This window comes from Triturus cristatus, chromosome 5_1 (assembly GCF_964204655.1).
Source record: "Triturus cristatus chromosome 5_1, aTriCri1.1, whole genome shotgun sequence".
In the NCBI taxonomy this organism is placed as follows: Eukaryota; Metazoa; Chordata; class Amphibia; order Caudata; family Salamandridae; genus Triturus; species Triturus cristatus.
Window position 1 is genome coordinate 784329693 of NC_140587.1, and position 13344 is coordinate 784343036.

Here is a 13344-nt window from a genome sequence, read left to right on the forward strand (position 1 = left end):
CTCTTAAATGGTTGTGCTTGAGTAATAAGTTAAAGCATGCCCCAGTTTAATTGTTTCTCCTTCTCTGGCATTGAATTGGAACAATAAATAGTTCAAATTTAGCCTTGAGATTCAATTCATAATTTGATTTCATGTTTTGAATATTCCCACTGCTCATCTGGTAATTGAATGTGGATAAGCCCTACTTCTACAATACATTCTTATTTCACGTAATACAGATAGGTATTGATTTACTCCTTGGAAGCTTTAGCGTTAATGTTTGCGATAAAAAAAGAATCATTTTTCAGAGGCGGGGCTGCCTTGCAACTGCTTCAAACTCAGACCTAGAAAATGGGAATTACAAACAAAAAAAGGTTTTCACGCCCTAGCTTTCACACAAATAGTGTTACAACTGAAACCTTACCATAATAGTAGACCAAGTCATCACAAGAAATTATAAACTTTAACAGCACACAACAACCTCTATATGCCAATGGAAATATGATCATTTGGGCCCTTTATCATTTGCTTATGTTACACTTTGAAGAAAAGCTGTACTCTATTGTATAATCCAAACCAGCCATACACATGTTAAACGGCAACTGAAATTATATTTATAGGTGAAAAAGTCCTGAGTAACTCTGCACAACTTAAAACCCAGGCTATGTACTGTAGCAGATATTTAGTGTTCCAAGACTGATGAGCAGTGAGGCGATTAATTGAAAAAGTTGAATTTAGGAGGCGAGAAAAGAACACGTTTTACCTTGCTGATTTGGGATATTCTTCAAAAACCCCTTTTAAGCAGTGACTAAGCTCTGGATGTAGTATACCTCTTATATCCTGCCTTCCACAAGATTAAGGGAGCTCAAGAAGGAAGGTCAACAGAAAGAACAGTTTTGTCAGAAATCAAAGTAAAGGAAAAAACCTATACACATGGTGTAAGCTCTCTAGAAGAGGAACCTGGCCAATCTCTTCAGGTGGATAAAGTTCTAGGGAGGAAAGGATGAGCTATAAAGTGTTATGGAGGCCACCAATGTGTGTAGTTCTTTCTCTCCATTGCTACAGCAGCTTGGTCCAGTAACCTCCTCTGATAAAAAGACCAGTCACGTTTTAGGAAAAGTGCCACTTGTCATTCGAATCTCTGAATCAGTCATCATTTCAAAGTTAACACAATAGTAGAGGATGTTTTTTACAGTCCTGATGATGCATAGAAAATAAACTTACTTTCCCATTAGAATTTTTTTGTTTGGTCCTTTTCCAAGAAAATCTTCAGGTGCTGGTCGCTTTCTCAAATGTTTTGTAAGCTTTGTGTCTGGTGGTCTTATAAAATAAAAAAAAAGATAAAAAAGTTTAACTTCAAAACAGTTACCCTTAAAATTCTCTTCAAGCATATGATCTTTATTGCACACTTAATACACATTTGTCTCATAGATTACGAATTACAGAAATGTTTGCAACATTATTTTGCCTACTTGTGATTACATTTCCATTCCTAAAGAGAAATGAAAATAATAAGCCCACACAGTGGACAAGTACGGAGAAGGAAATACGTTATCATCGGAGTGCATAAAACCAATGTTCAACAAGCATTTGCAATGCCACAGGTCTCGCATTTGCGCGAGTTTGAGCTATTGGCATTGTAAATGACAATGCCTGTTATATATGTTTTGGTTTTTGAAGCATAAATAAAACGCATTGGCATTCACAATGCTAATAGCTCAAACTCGCGTAAATGCAAGACCTATTGCATTGTAAATGCGTGTTATATACTTCTTAATATGGGATTATTTGGTATGCTAAAGTTGAAGGTGTGAGCAGATCATATAGCCAGCACAAAATATGATGAGACTGAATGAATATCTTGGTAAATTTAGGTATCCAAACTCTATGACTTCATGAGCCAAATCGCTAGGTTGAGCTCCTTGGGGTTAGGAGGTCTGATTTTTCCATGGTTCTGAGTAAGAAGGTTTGAGGTGAGGTAAAGCTTCTGATGTGAAACTACTGAGAGTTCTAGAATTATGGTGAACCACGGTTGACAAGCCCATGTGGGAGCCACTAAAATAAGGGTGAGGGATGTTTGCCTGAGCCTCCAAACCAGAACTGGAAGGAGGAGGGGTGGATAAACGTAAGCAAATATACCTGGCCAATTCATCCATAGGGCATTGCCATTTAATAGAGGGTGTGGGAATGGGGGGCAAAGTTTGGGTATTTTGAATTCTCTGCAATTGCGAAGAGATCTATTTGTGGAAAAGTATGGAAGAAGAACTTGGGGTTGGAGTTCCCACTCGTTGAATTGTTGCCACATCCTGCTGAGGCGGTCAGCAAATTTGTTGTCCGTCACCGGAAGGTGTTCTGCTAGCAGTTGGATTCTGCAGTGAATTGTCTAATGCCAAAGGGTCTGAGAGAGGCGTGATAACTGTAGATGTAATATTGGGCGTATAACTGTCCTTTTTGGGGGATTTGGAAGTAAACTGACTAAACCCCTGACCCTTAGTGTTGCACTGGAACTGGTTCTGTAGTTCCTTTTTTGTGTGTTTTTTTTAGAAGAGCTGGTACTTCTTGTTTAAGCAGTTGTTGGTGCTCTATAGAGAGTTTGTGAATAGGAGGTGGAATATTGGGAGGATTGCTAGTGAGCTCCAAGCAATAACAATGTTGGATAAAGTCCAACACCCATTTGTCTGATGTTATTGACTGCCAAATTGGAAGAAATTGATAGTCTTCCCCTAACAGGTGTATGATGATCAGGAGGAATTGTTATGAAGTCACTGTTTGTTGGGAGATGGAGAGGTACGTGTTGGGGTATCTCTGCCTTTAAAATTGTTCCCTCGGTAACCACCCTCGAAAAATCATCTAGAGGGGGAGGATTGATTTTTGTGGTTTATAGGAAGATGTGTTGGCATCTGTGGAGGTACTTTTCGAGCCTCTCCTATAAAATGAGCGGCAAAAGGAGCCTCTGTTAGACGGTGACTGTAGTGCCCCCATATATTTTGCTACTTATGTGTCTTTCTTAATTTCGTCAAGGGATTCATCCACTTGAGGACCAAAAAGATGTATCTTTGTCGAATGGGGCATTTAGTATTGCTTGTTGTACTTCTGGTTTAAAAACAGAGAATCATAACCATGCGTGTCTTCTGGGGAGAATACTTGTGTTGACTCCTCTGGCTGCAGTATCAGCAGCATCTAACGCACACCTAATAGAGGAATTGGAAGGAATATGCTACTTACCAGTATGCATCTGTTCTTGGCATGTAGAGCTGCAAATCTACACACTTTTGCATACATCGCCTTCTGGTGTTGGGCCCGGATGTTTGCAGTTTGTTTTTCCTCTTCGAAAGTCTTTGGAAGTCACGAGGTCGGTGACTCCTCCCTTGGTTCGTATTGCGCATGGGCTTCGGCTCCATCCTCAGATTGTTTTTCGCCAACAGGGAAAGATGGAGCGTAGTAATAACAGTGAAGAACCCCATGTGTGTTGTATCTAAATAAGATAGACTGGAACAGATACAGGTAGCCGGGGAGGCGGGTGGGCGTGTGTAGATCTGCAGCTCTACATGCCAAGAACAGATGCATACTGGTAAGTAGCATATTCCGTTCGGGGCATATGAGCTGCAGATTACACACTTTTGCATAGACTATATAGCAGTTCCCAACCTTAGCGGTGACCACCGGTATCGGTTGCAGTGGTTTGAAATAGTGTTTTTAGTACAGCCTGGCCCACACTAGCTTGTTGCTTGGTTTGCACATCTACACAGTAATGTTTAGTGAAAGTGTGCGGTGTTGACCATGTAGCTGCCTTGCAGATATCATCTAATGGGATGTTCCCTAGAAAAGCCATAGAAGCCCCTATCTTTCTTGTAGAGTGGGCTTTAGGGGGAACAGATAGCGTGCGTTTTGCTTTGTGGTAGCAAATCTGTATGCATTTTACAATCCACCTTGCTATCCCTGATTTAGAGATGGGGTTGCCTTTATGAGGTGGAGAGAAAGAGACAAACAGTTGCTTTGTCTTCCTGAAAGGTTGTGTTCTCTGGATATAGTAAAGCAAGGCCCTTTTAACATCCAGTGTGTGTGTAGAGCCCTTTCAGCAACCGTCTGAGGTTGCGAGAAAAAAAACGGTAATTCTACCGATTGGTTTAGATGAAAGGGTGAGATGACTTTAGGTAGGAATTTTGGGTTGGTACGTAGGACAACCTTGTTCGGGTGCATTTGGAGAAAAGGTTCTTGTATAGTAAGTGCTTGTATTTCACTGACCCTTCTAAGGGAGGTGATGGCTACAAGGAAAGCTGTTTTCCATGTGAGGAATTGTAGTTCGCATTTATGCAAGGGTTCAAAAGGCGGTCCCATTAGCCTTGTGAGCACTATATGTCAGTTCCACACAGGTGAGGGTGGCACTCTGGGGGGAATTATTCGTTTTAGGCCTTCCATGAAGGCTTTAATGGCAGGCACTCTGAAAAGTGATAGGTGCTGTCTGTTTTGTAAGTAAGCGGCAATTGCTGCGAGGTGTAGCCGAATGGATGTATATGCTAGGTTACATCTTTGTAGGTGTAGTAAGTAGCATATGATGTGCTGTATGGATGCGTCTAGGGGGTTGATTGTGTTGTTATGGCAATAAACAACAAATCTTTTCCACTTGGCAGCGTAGCAGGCTCTAGTGGTAGGGCGTCTAGCCTCTCTGATAACATTCATACAGTCGGGGGGGGAAGGTTAAGGTATCCGAATTCTAGGATCTCAGGAGCCAGATCGCAAGGTTGAGCTGAGCTGGGTCCGGGTGTCTGATCTCTCCATGGTTCTGGGTTAGGAGGCATGGTGAGAGGTGTCATTTTTGGTGTGGCACTACTGAGAGTTCCAGCAGCGTGGTGTACCATGGTTGTCTGGCCCATGTTGGAGCTACTAGAATGAGCGTGAGGGAGTGCTGTTGTAGCTTTCGCACCACTAATGGAATTAGTGGGAGAGGTGGAAAGGCGTATGCAAATTTGCCTGACCAGTTCATCCATATCGCATTGCCTTTGGACAATGGGTGTGGCTATCTGGCGGCGAAGCTTGGGCATTTTTTGTTTTCGTGGGTGGCGAATAGGTCTATCTGTGGATGCCCCCACATCTGAAAGAACGGGTGAAGAACCTGCGGGTGAAGTTCCCACTCGTGGATCTACTGCGTCTGTCTGCTGAGCAGATCTGCCATGGTGTTTTGGACTCCTGGGACATGCTGGGCCAGGAGAAAGATTTTGTGTGGAATTGCCCATCTCCATATGCTCTGTGCTAGTTGAGAGAGCTGTGGAGAGTGTGTGCCGCCTTGTTTTTGGATGTAGTACATGGCGGTCCTGTTGTCTGTGCGGATAAGGACTGCCTTGCCTAAAATCTGTGTGTGAAAGGATTTTAGGGCTAGAAAGATTGCCAGTAGCTCCAGATGATTGATGTGGAGTAACTTTTGTTGCGGCGTCCATGTGCCCTGCACTGTGAGGTGTAGTAGATGAGCTCCCCAGCCGGAGAGCGATGCGTCTGTTGTCAGGATTATTTGTGGAACCGGGTCCAGGAACGGTCGACCTCTGGAAAGATTTGTGGTGTTCCACCTCTGCAGAGAGCGATGGGTGCGACCGTCTACCAACACCAGATCTGTCAGTTGCCCCTGGGCCTGGTTCCATTGGCGCGCTAAGCACTCTTGGAGTGGACGCATCTGGAGTCTTGCATGAGGTACTATGAAAATGCAAGAGGCCATCATCCCTATCAGTTGCATAAACACTCTTGCTGGGAGGGAATGTTGAAGTATGAATTTTTGACGCAAAGCCTGAATGCTTGCAATCCTGGCCGGATTGGTGTAGGCTATGGCTTTTGAGGTGTCTATGGTGGCACCGAGGTATTGCTTTATGTGGGATGGTGTTAGTTGGGACTTTTGGTGGTTCACCGTGAAGCCTAGTTGATGAAGTAGTTGGATTGTAGTGGCGGTGTGGTGTACACATTGGTTGTAGGACGCGGCTTTTATCAGCCAGTCGTCCAGATACGGGAAGATATGAATGTGCTGTCTTCTAAGATGTGCCGCCACTACCGCTAGGCACTTGGTGAATACCCGTGGAGCTGTTTTGACCCCGAATGACTACGAATCTGAGGTACTTTCTGTTGGCATGGTGTACCGGAATGTGGAAGTATGCGTCTTTCAAGTCCAGTGTGGTGAGAAAGTCGTTCTGTAAGATGAGCGGAAGTACCTGCTGAAGTGTTACCATGTGAAAATGGTCTGAGTGTATGTATGTGTTCAGAGGCCGGAGATCTAAGATAGGTCGTAGAGTCTCGTCTCTTTTTGGTATCAGAAAATATAGGGAGTAGACCCCTACATTTTGCTGATCGTGGGGGACCTGTTCTATTGCGTGTTTTTGTAGGAGGGAGATTACCTCCTGTTTTAGTAACGTGAAATGTTCTTGTGACATTGGGCGTTGCCTGGGTGGAATGTGGGGGGGGGGGGGGGTAGATGTGAGTTCTAGGCAGTACCCTGAACGAATAATTTGGATCACCCAGACGTGAAGGAAATTTTGTAGTCTGCCCTGACCGGAGTGGGATGGTCTGGGGGGAGCAGGGGAAAGTCATTGGGTAGACGGTGTGGCAGAGCGGGCGGTATTTGTTTTGCCTCTGCTTTTATTGTTATTGCCTCTATAGCCTCCTCTTTGATAACCTTTTGTGAAGGTGGACTGAGGAGGGGATTTGTAGGACGTGGACGCGCTATCTGAGGAGTAGCCTCTGCCCGTGCCCCGAAAGGAAGAGCAGCGAAAGGAGCGCATAGGAGGGTGTGACTGTAGGGCTCCCATAGATCTGTGTCTTTTTTAATCTTTTCGAGGGCCTCATCTATCTTTGGACCGAATAAATGTTCCTGATCGAATGGATGGTTTAATATGGAGGTTTGTACTTCAGGTTTAAAGCCTGAAACTCTCAGCCAAGCGTGTCGACGGAGTAGGACACTGGTGTTAATGGCCCTGGAGGCTGTGTCTGCTGCGTCTAAGGCACAGCGTATAGAGGTATTAGTTATGGTCTTACCCTCTTGAATTAATTCATTGGCCCTATTTTGATATTTTTCTGGGAGATGGTGCATGATGGTTTCTAGTTCATCACAATGCACTCTGTCGTATCTGGCCAATAGCGCTTGAGTGTTGGCGATACGCCATATATTGGCTGCCTGTGACGCAGTACGTTTTCCTGGCGCGTCCAGGAGCTTTGATTCTTTGTCAGGTGGTGGTGCTTCGCCTGACGCCTGGGAATTTGATCTCTTTCTTGCGGTGGATACCACTTGGGAATCCAGTGGCGCTGGCCCTTTGATGTAGGCAGGATCTGTGGGGGCAGCTTTATACTTTTTCTCTATGCGTGGGTTTAGGACCCTAGCCCTGACTGGGTCTTTAAAAACCTCTGGCGCATGTTTTATTACCCCTTTGAGTATAGCAGTAGACCTATGTGCAGTATCAAAGGTGTCTAGGAGGAAATCTTCCTCTACTGGGTCAGTGTGTAGCTCTACCCCGTGATAATGTGCCGCCCTCTGAAGTAGGTGGTGAAAACCTAGTGAGTCTTCTGGTGGAGATGGCCTGGATGGATAGAGGTCATCTTGGGGGACATCTGGAATGTCTGGATTATTATAATCATCCCAGGGGTCTGGGGATCCTGTAGGGGTGGGGTCTTGTGGCACATCTGCCGGGTCGTAGTATGGGTCCCCCTGATCATCATGGTCTGGAGACGGGGTCGGAGAGCGATGAGGCAGGGGTGGAGAAGGTGGAGGGGGTGGCGGTGGAGAGGGTGGAGGAGGTAGGGAAGGCACTCTGAAAGGGGAAGTAGCACAGTCCCTTCTCTTTGGAGGTGGAGCTGGTTTGTCCAAATGTCTCCTTTATAAGAAAAGACAGTGGCAAATGTCCAGTTTTGGGATCCTTGGTAAGTGTCTTTTGCAAAGGATCCGGTGTACAAAGTTCTTGCGACACTGGTTGTTCGGTCGGCGCCGACGTTTTCGGGGCCGACGGCTTTTTAGGCTTGTCTGTGCCGTGCTTTTTGGGAACCTCCGATTTTTTGTTCGGTGCCGAGACAGGCTTCGGCGCAGGAGTGTCGGTGCCGAGGGCCTTATGATGTTTGGTCGGCACCGAGAGGCTGGGTTTGGACACCGAGGGCCTTGGTGCGGAGCTCGGTGTCGAGGTAGAGGCCGATCTCTTCTTCGGTGCCGAAGGGTGTTTTTCGGCACCGCTAGCAGGCTGGCTCGAGTCTGAGCTGCCGGAAGGCTTACTTGGCTTCTTCACCGGGCCCGAAGGTGGGGTGTTCGAAGCAGTGTCTTTGGTGTTGCCTAGGCCCGGAGGCGAAGGCGTGACCGAAGCCTTTTTGGGTGTCGGCGCGGGAGTGTGAGGGGGTATTTTACTCACGACCCTCTGCGCCGGGGTGATGTCCTCCACATCCGAGTCGTCTGCTTCGGAAGCACTGACTAGGTCCTCTTCGGTGTGCTGTTGTCCCGGAGCTTCGACGTCGTCCCCGAAAATGTCGACTGGAACGGAGGTCGAGGAGTGCGCCATTTTTCGTCTGGCCCTTCGATCTCGAATAGTCTTTTTGGATCTAAAAGACTTGCAGGCGGGACAGTCTCGAGCCTCGTGTTCAGGGGAGAGGCAGAGGTTGCACACCTCATGAAGATCGGAGTGGGGGAATTTGGACCCACATCGAGGGCACTTCTTGAATGGAGTTTTTTCCATCAGCCGAGACCGGAGCCTGGATAGGCCCGAAGGCCGCCGTCGATGACTGGAATCGAATGTGCGTCGAAGAAGATGATTGAGGAGATCAGTATCTAAACAATACCGCGGAGAGCAAGGATTCCGTTTCGATCGTCGAACTGGAATGTTCGGAACCGGAGCGCGAAGTATTACATCCGAGCCCGATGGCGGAAAAAAACAATCTGAGGATGGAGCCGAAGCCCATGCGCAATACGAACCAAGGGAGGAGTCACCGACCTCGTGACTTCCAAAGACTTTCCAAGAGGAAAAACAAACTGCAAACATCCGGGCCCAACACCAGATGGCGATCTATGCAAAAGTGTGTAATCTGAAGCTCATATGCCTCGAACATTAGTTTTCCTTTCTGTACTAGTTCCTGTCCTCTTGTTCTGTGCTCCTCTGGAAGATATTGGAGCAAGTCTTCCATTTCGTCCAAGTGGGCCCTATTGTATCCAATGGTTAGCTGATTGTGCAGCCACTCTTATACCGGAGTCATCTATTAGCTTGGACTCTTTGTCCCAAGGTGGTGCACCCCCTGTAGTTTGTGCATTTGCTCTTTTACAAACACTGGACACAACTAGGGAATCTAAAGGAAGCTGGCCCTGAATAAAAATTGGGTCAGATGGCAGGGATTCATATTTTGTATCCACCCAGGGTGTTACAATACGTGCCCTGATCTTTAAAAACGTCCTCAGCATGTCTCATCATACCTTTTAACATAGGTAATGACTGTATTGTCCTATGTGTGTTTCCTAATGTTTCAAATATGCAATCTTTTTCCAACAATTCTTTGTGTAAAGTAACTCCATGGCATGTAGCTGCCCTGGCAATTAACTCCTGGTATGAGGTGCTGTCGTGGGGGGGGGGGGGGGGGTATAGATCTGGGTCTGTATCTGTAGGAGGATCTATATTGCAATCATCCCATGGATCTGGTGGTGGTTGTCCATAAGTGTCATCCCCATATCCAGTATCAGGGTCGGTACCTAGAGAGCCCTGTGGTGAGATGTCTAGAGAGTCTGATGGTGGTTTAATAGCTACTTGTGAAGAGAGTAGAGGGGTATGAGAAATAGGGTGAAGAGGGCTAGTACCCATGTCCTTTTTCTTTTTAAGAGGGATTTTATATCCAGTGTATCTTTCTTTTATAGGATAGTATCACTGGTTTTGCTGCAATATGTCCAGTGTCTGGATTTATATATAGTTTTTTCTGTTTTGGATCCAGCTTTTGTTGCATGGTTTCCCGAATTTGCCCCGGAGGCTTTTGAAGAGCATCTTTCTGTTTCGGTGCCGAAATTTTCGTTACTGAACTGGATTTGTCCGTTTTTGCCCATCGGAACTGAAGCTTTAGGTGCCGAAGGTGTAGTATCTCGACTTGAGCCAGAAGGCATGACGTGCACTTTTGGTGTCAAGCCGGAGGGCGGGCGTTCGAAGCAGAGTCTTGATGCCTATTACTTATGTTTGATGGAATCAGGTTTTGTGAGCTTTGGTACTCACGGCACCTTGACCAGCTGGAATGTCCTGGGACTCTAGTTCGGAATCTGAATCCTGGACAGAGAAGGCCTCTTCTTTCTCTGCTGCAGACGCTCCCATTTCTTCCTGTTCGATATCTTCTCCGAAGATATTGGAGGTTTCTTAGATGTTTTGTCGCTGCATTTCTTTCCGTCGAGCCCGATGGTCTCAGAGGGTCTTTTTCAAGTAGAATGGGCGACATGCGTCGCAGTCTTCTTCCTTGTGCTCCGGAGACAGGCACAAGTTACAGACTTTGTGACTGTTGATGTGTGGATATTTGGAGTGGCACAAAAGGCAGAAGTTGGGACGGAGTCTGTTCTATCGGCAAATTACTCTATGTTGGTCTCTCGAGTGGAAGTGAAAGAAACGTGCTAGGCCTGAAGGCCGCATTTGGAGTTTTGTCAATCCTGTGAAATGTTTCTGATTTTTGACACAGGGAGGATGGGGAAAACGTGTTTGAAACACTACAGACGCGGGAACAGTGGGTTGCAACCCGAAGGGATCCCGACGAATGGTCTCAAACTGGAGCACAGCAAACCACGTTCAAAAAACCCAATGGTGTAGAGCAAACAATCTAACAATGGAGTCGATACCCATGTGCACTATCACCAATAGGAGTTGCCTTACCTCGTGACTGGAAAAGACTTCTTCGAAGAAAAACAACCTGACCCAACACTCGATGACAGAAGGATGCAAAGCATGTGTATTTACAGCACATGTCTCGAACATCTATTTACAATAAAAGACTTAAAAAAAAGCGGGTTTGTCTGGCAGCCTCAAGAAGGCAGACAGGGCTGAAAGGTACCCTTTAAGACTGTCCGGAGCTGAGCCGTGCTGGGCAAGGGTCAAAATAAAGAGAAGGAGTAGCTGAGGTGCATAGATCCCCTGACAAGATGATAATGGTTGGGGGCGACCTCAATCTAGTGTTTGACAACATTACGGACAGGTCAGCTCAGAGACAGGGGCACTCCGAAGCCCTCTCAGAGGACGGCAAGCACATGCTAGCAGACGCAGGACTGACAGATATTTAGCGTCGCCTACATCCCTCAGATAGGGAATACACCTTCTACTCGCACTCCCATAAGACTTACGCTAGAATAGATTACTTTCTAGCAAACGCAGCTGTGCTACCCCAGGTACAGCAGATAAATATCCTACCTTGTTCGCTGTCGGATCACTCAGCAGTGAACTTGACGCTAACCCTTCCAGACATTCATCTCCCACTGCGGAGTTGGCGGCTCAGAGACACTATGCTTTAACCCCCAGCAGTGTTAAAGCAGATCACAAATACAATAACAGACTACTTAGAAATGAATGACAATCCCGGGACCCCCATAGCAATTTTGTGGGTCGCCCTGAAGGCAATTGTTAGGGGGGAATTTATCGCCATTGCCTCATCGGATAACAGGATCCGTAGGGAGAAGCGAGACCTCCTTACGCAAAAAGTCCAAGAGCTGGAGGGCATACATCAAAGGACAGGCTCCTCTAGCATCTGGAGACAATTAGAGTCTGCCCACGCCCAGGGACTAGACCTAGACAGGGCTGAATATGCAGCACTTAGATTGAGGCATAATTTCTATACAGGGGGAGACAGGAGAGGGAGACTGCTAGCGAACAAACTCAGATTACAGAGACAGGCCTCAGGTGTCTCATCTGTGGTTGATTCATGTGGGCAGGAACAGACTTCAGATCAGAACATAGCTGAAACGTTCTGCCAATATTACACAAAACTCTATGAAGCTCAACAACTCTCCCAGGATCCTTCAACCCAATACCTGCAAGGCGTTAATGTCACGAAAGTTCAGATAGATCAGGCTGAAGCACTCAACGCCCTGATTAGAATGGAAGAGGTCATCACAGCTATCTCTAGGCTGAAACCGCTCAAATCCCCTGGCCCGGACGGCTTTCCCTCTCTCTTCTATAAACCCTCTGTCCCCTGTTGGCCCCAGTGCTGGTGAGGGTGTTTAATGCTATTAGAACCCTTTCTGCTCTACCACAAACAATGCTGGAGGCCTCAGTAGTGGTCATACCTAAGCCTGGCAAGGATAAAAAACGCTGCGAGTCCTACAGGCCAATCTCCCTCCTTAATGTAGAAATCAAACTCCTCACGGGAATCCTTGCTCATCGCCTCTTCCCCCCTCCTACCGGGGCTGATGGACCCAGACCAAGCGGGATTTGTGCCCAGTCGCTAGTGCACTGATAATACAAAACACCTCCTGCATATTATAGACCAGGCCCAATGTTTTGAGGGCGAGTGCATGATTCTTTCTATCGAGGCAGGAAAGGCATTCAATAAGGTTCAGTGGCAATCCCTAGAGGAGACCATACGACTCTTTGGCATCCCAGAGAGATTTATGGGCTGCATTTTAAGCAGCTATTCCACTCTGTCTGCAACTGTTCTGATGAACGGCTGATCGTCAACCCCCTTCCCTATCCAGCAAGGTACCAGGCAGGGATATCCCCTCTCCCCGCTCCTCTTTGCTCTTTACATGGAGCCAATGGCCCAAAGAATACAAGACAATCCTCTGGTGACTGGGGTTAAATTTGGAGGGGAGGAACATAAGATTAGCCTCTACACAGACGATGTCGTGGCCAAAGATCTCTAACTGCCTTTCTGGCAGAATTAGAGCTTTTCTCACCTCACTGCATGCTTTAAGGTTAATGTCCACAAATCCCTGGCTCTCAGTCTCTCCTTAACCGGAGCTAAGGTCACGGACCTGAAGCACAGATTTCACTTACAATAGGCCGTGAAGGCAATACCATACCAAGGCAAACAACCGGCAGTTAACACACAACCGCGCTTAACTATACTGCACTACTCCAACAGACCCGAGAGCACTTATGCAGATGGAGGCCATACTCCCAATCGTGGCTAGGTCGGATCACAGCGGTAAAGATGACAATCTTGCCGAACATCTTGTTCCTGTTCCAAGTTCTCCCACTCAAACCCTCACCCGGAACCATACGCTCACTACAGAGACCTGAAACATTTTATGTGGCGGGACAAGAGGCCAGGATTGCATAGAGAATTATGTTACACATCCCTGAAGGAAGGGGGCCTAGCCATCCCAAATCTACAGGAGTATTAGTGGGCCGTTCAAATAAGAAGGTTTGTGGAATGGTCGCATCCAGTATCTGAAAAGCACTGGCTTTT

The 13344-nt window shown here is 46.7% G+C and overlaps 1 protein-coding gene across 2 annotated transcripts in view; it reads right to left on the reverse strand.

Annotated features, from left to right (window-relative positions):
* The window catches only part of THOC1 (THO complex subunit 1), a 387395-nt gene that overhangs the window by 139519 nt on the left and 234532 nt on the right, over positions 1-13344 (reverse strand). For both annotated transcript variants that reach the window (XM_085605802.1, XM_085605801.1), the window contains exon 16: positions 1204-1299. In XM_085605802.1, the coding sequence (XP_085461928.1) occupies positions 1204-1299 (96 nt within the window). The remainder of the gene's footprint in view (positions 1-1203; positions 1300-13344) is intronic.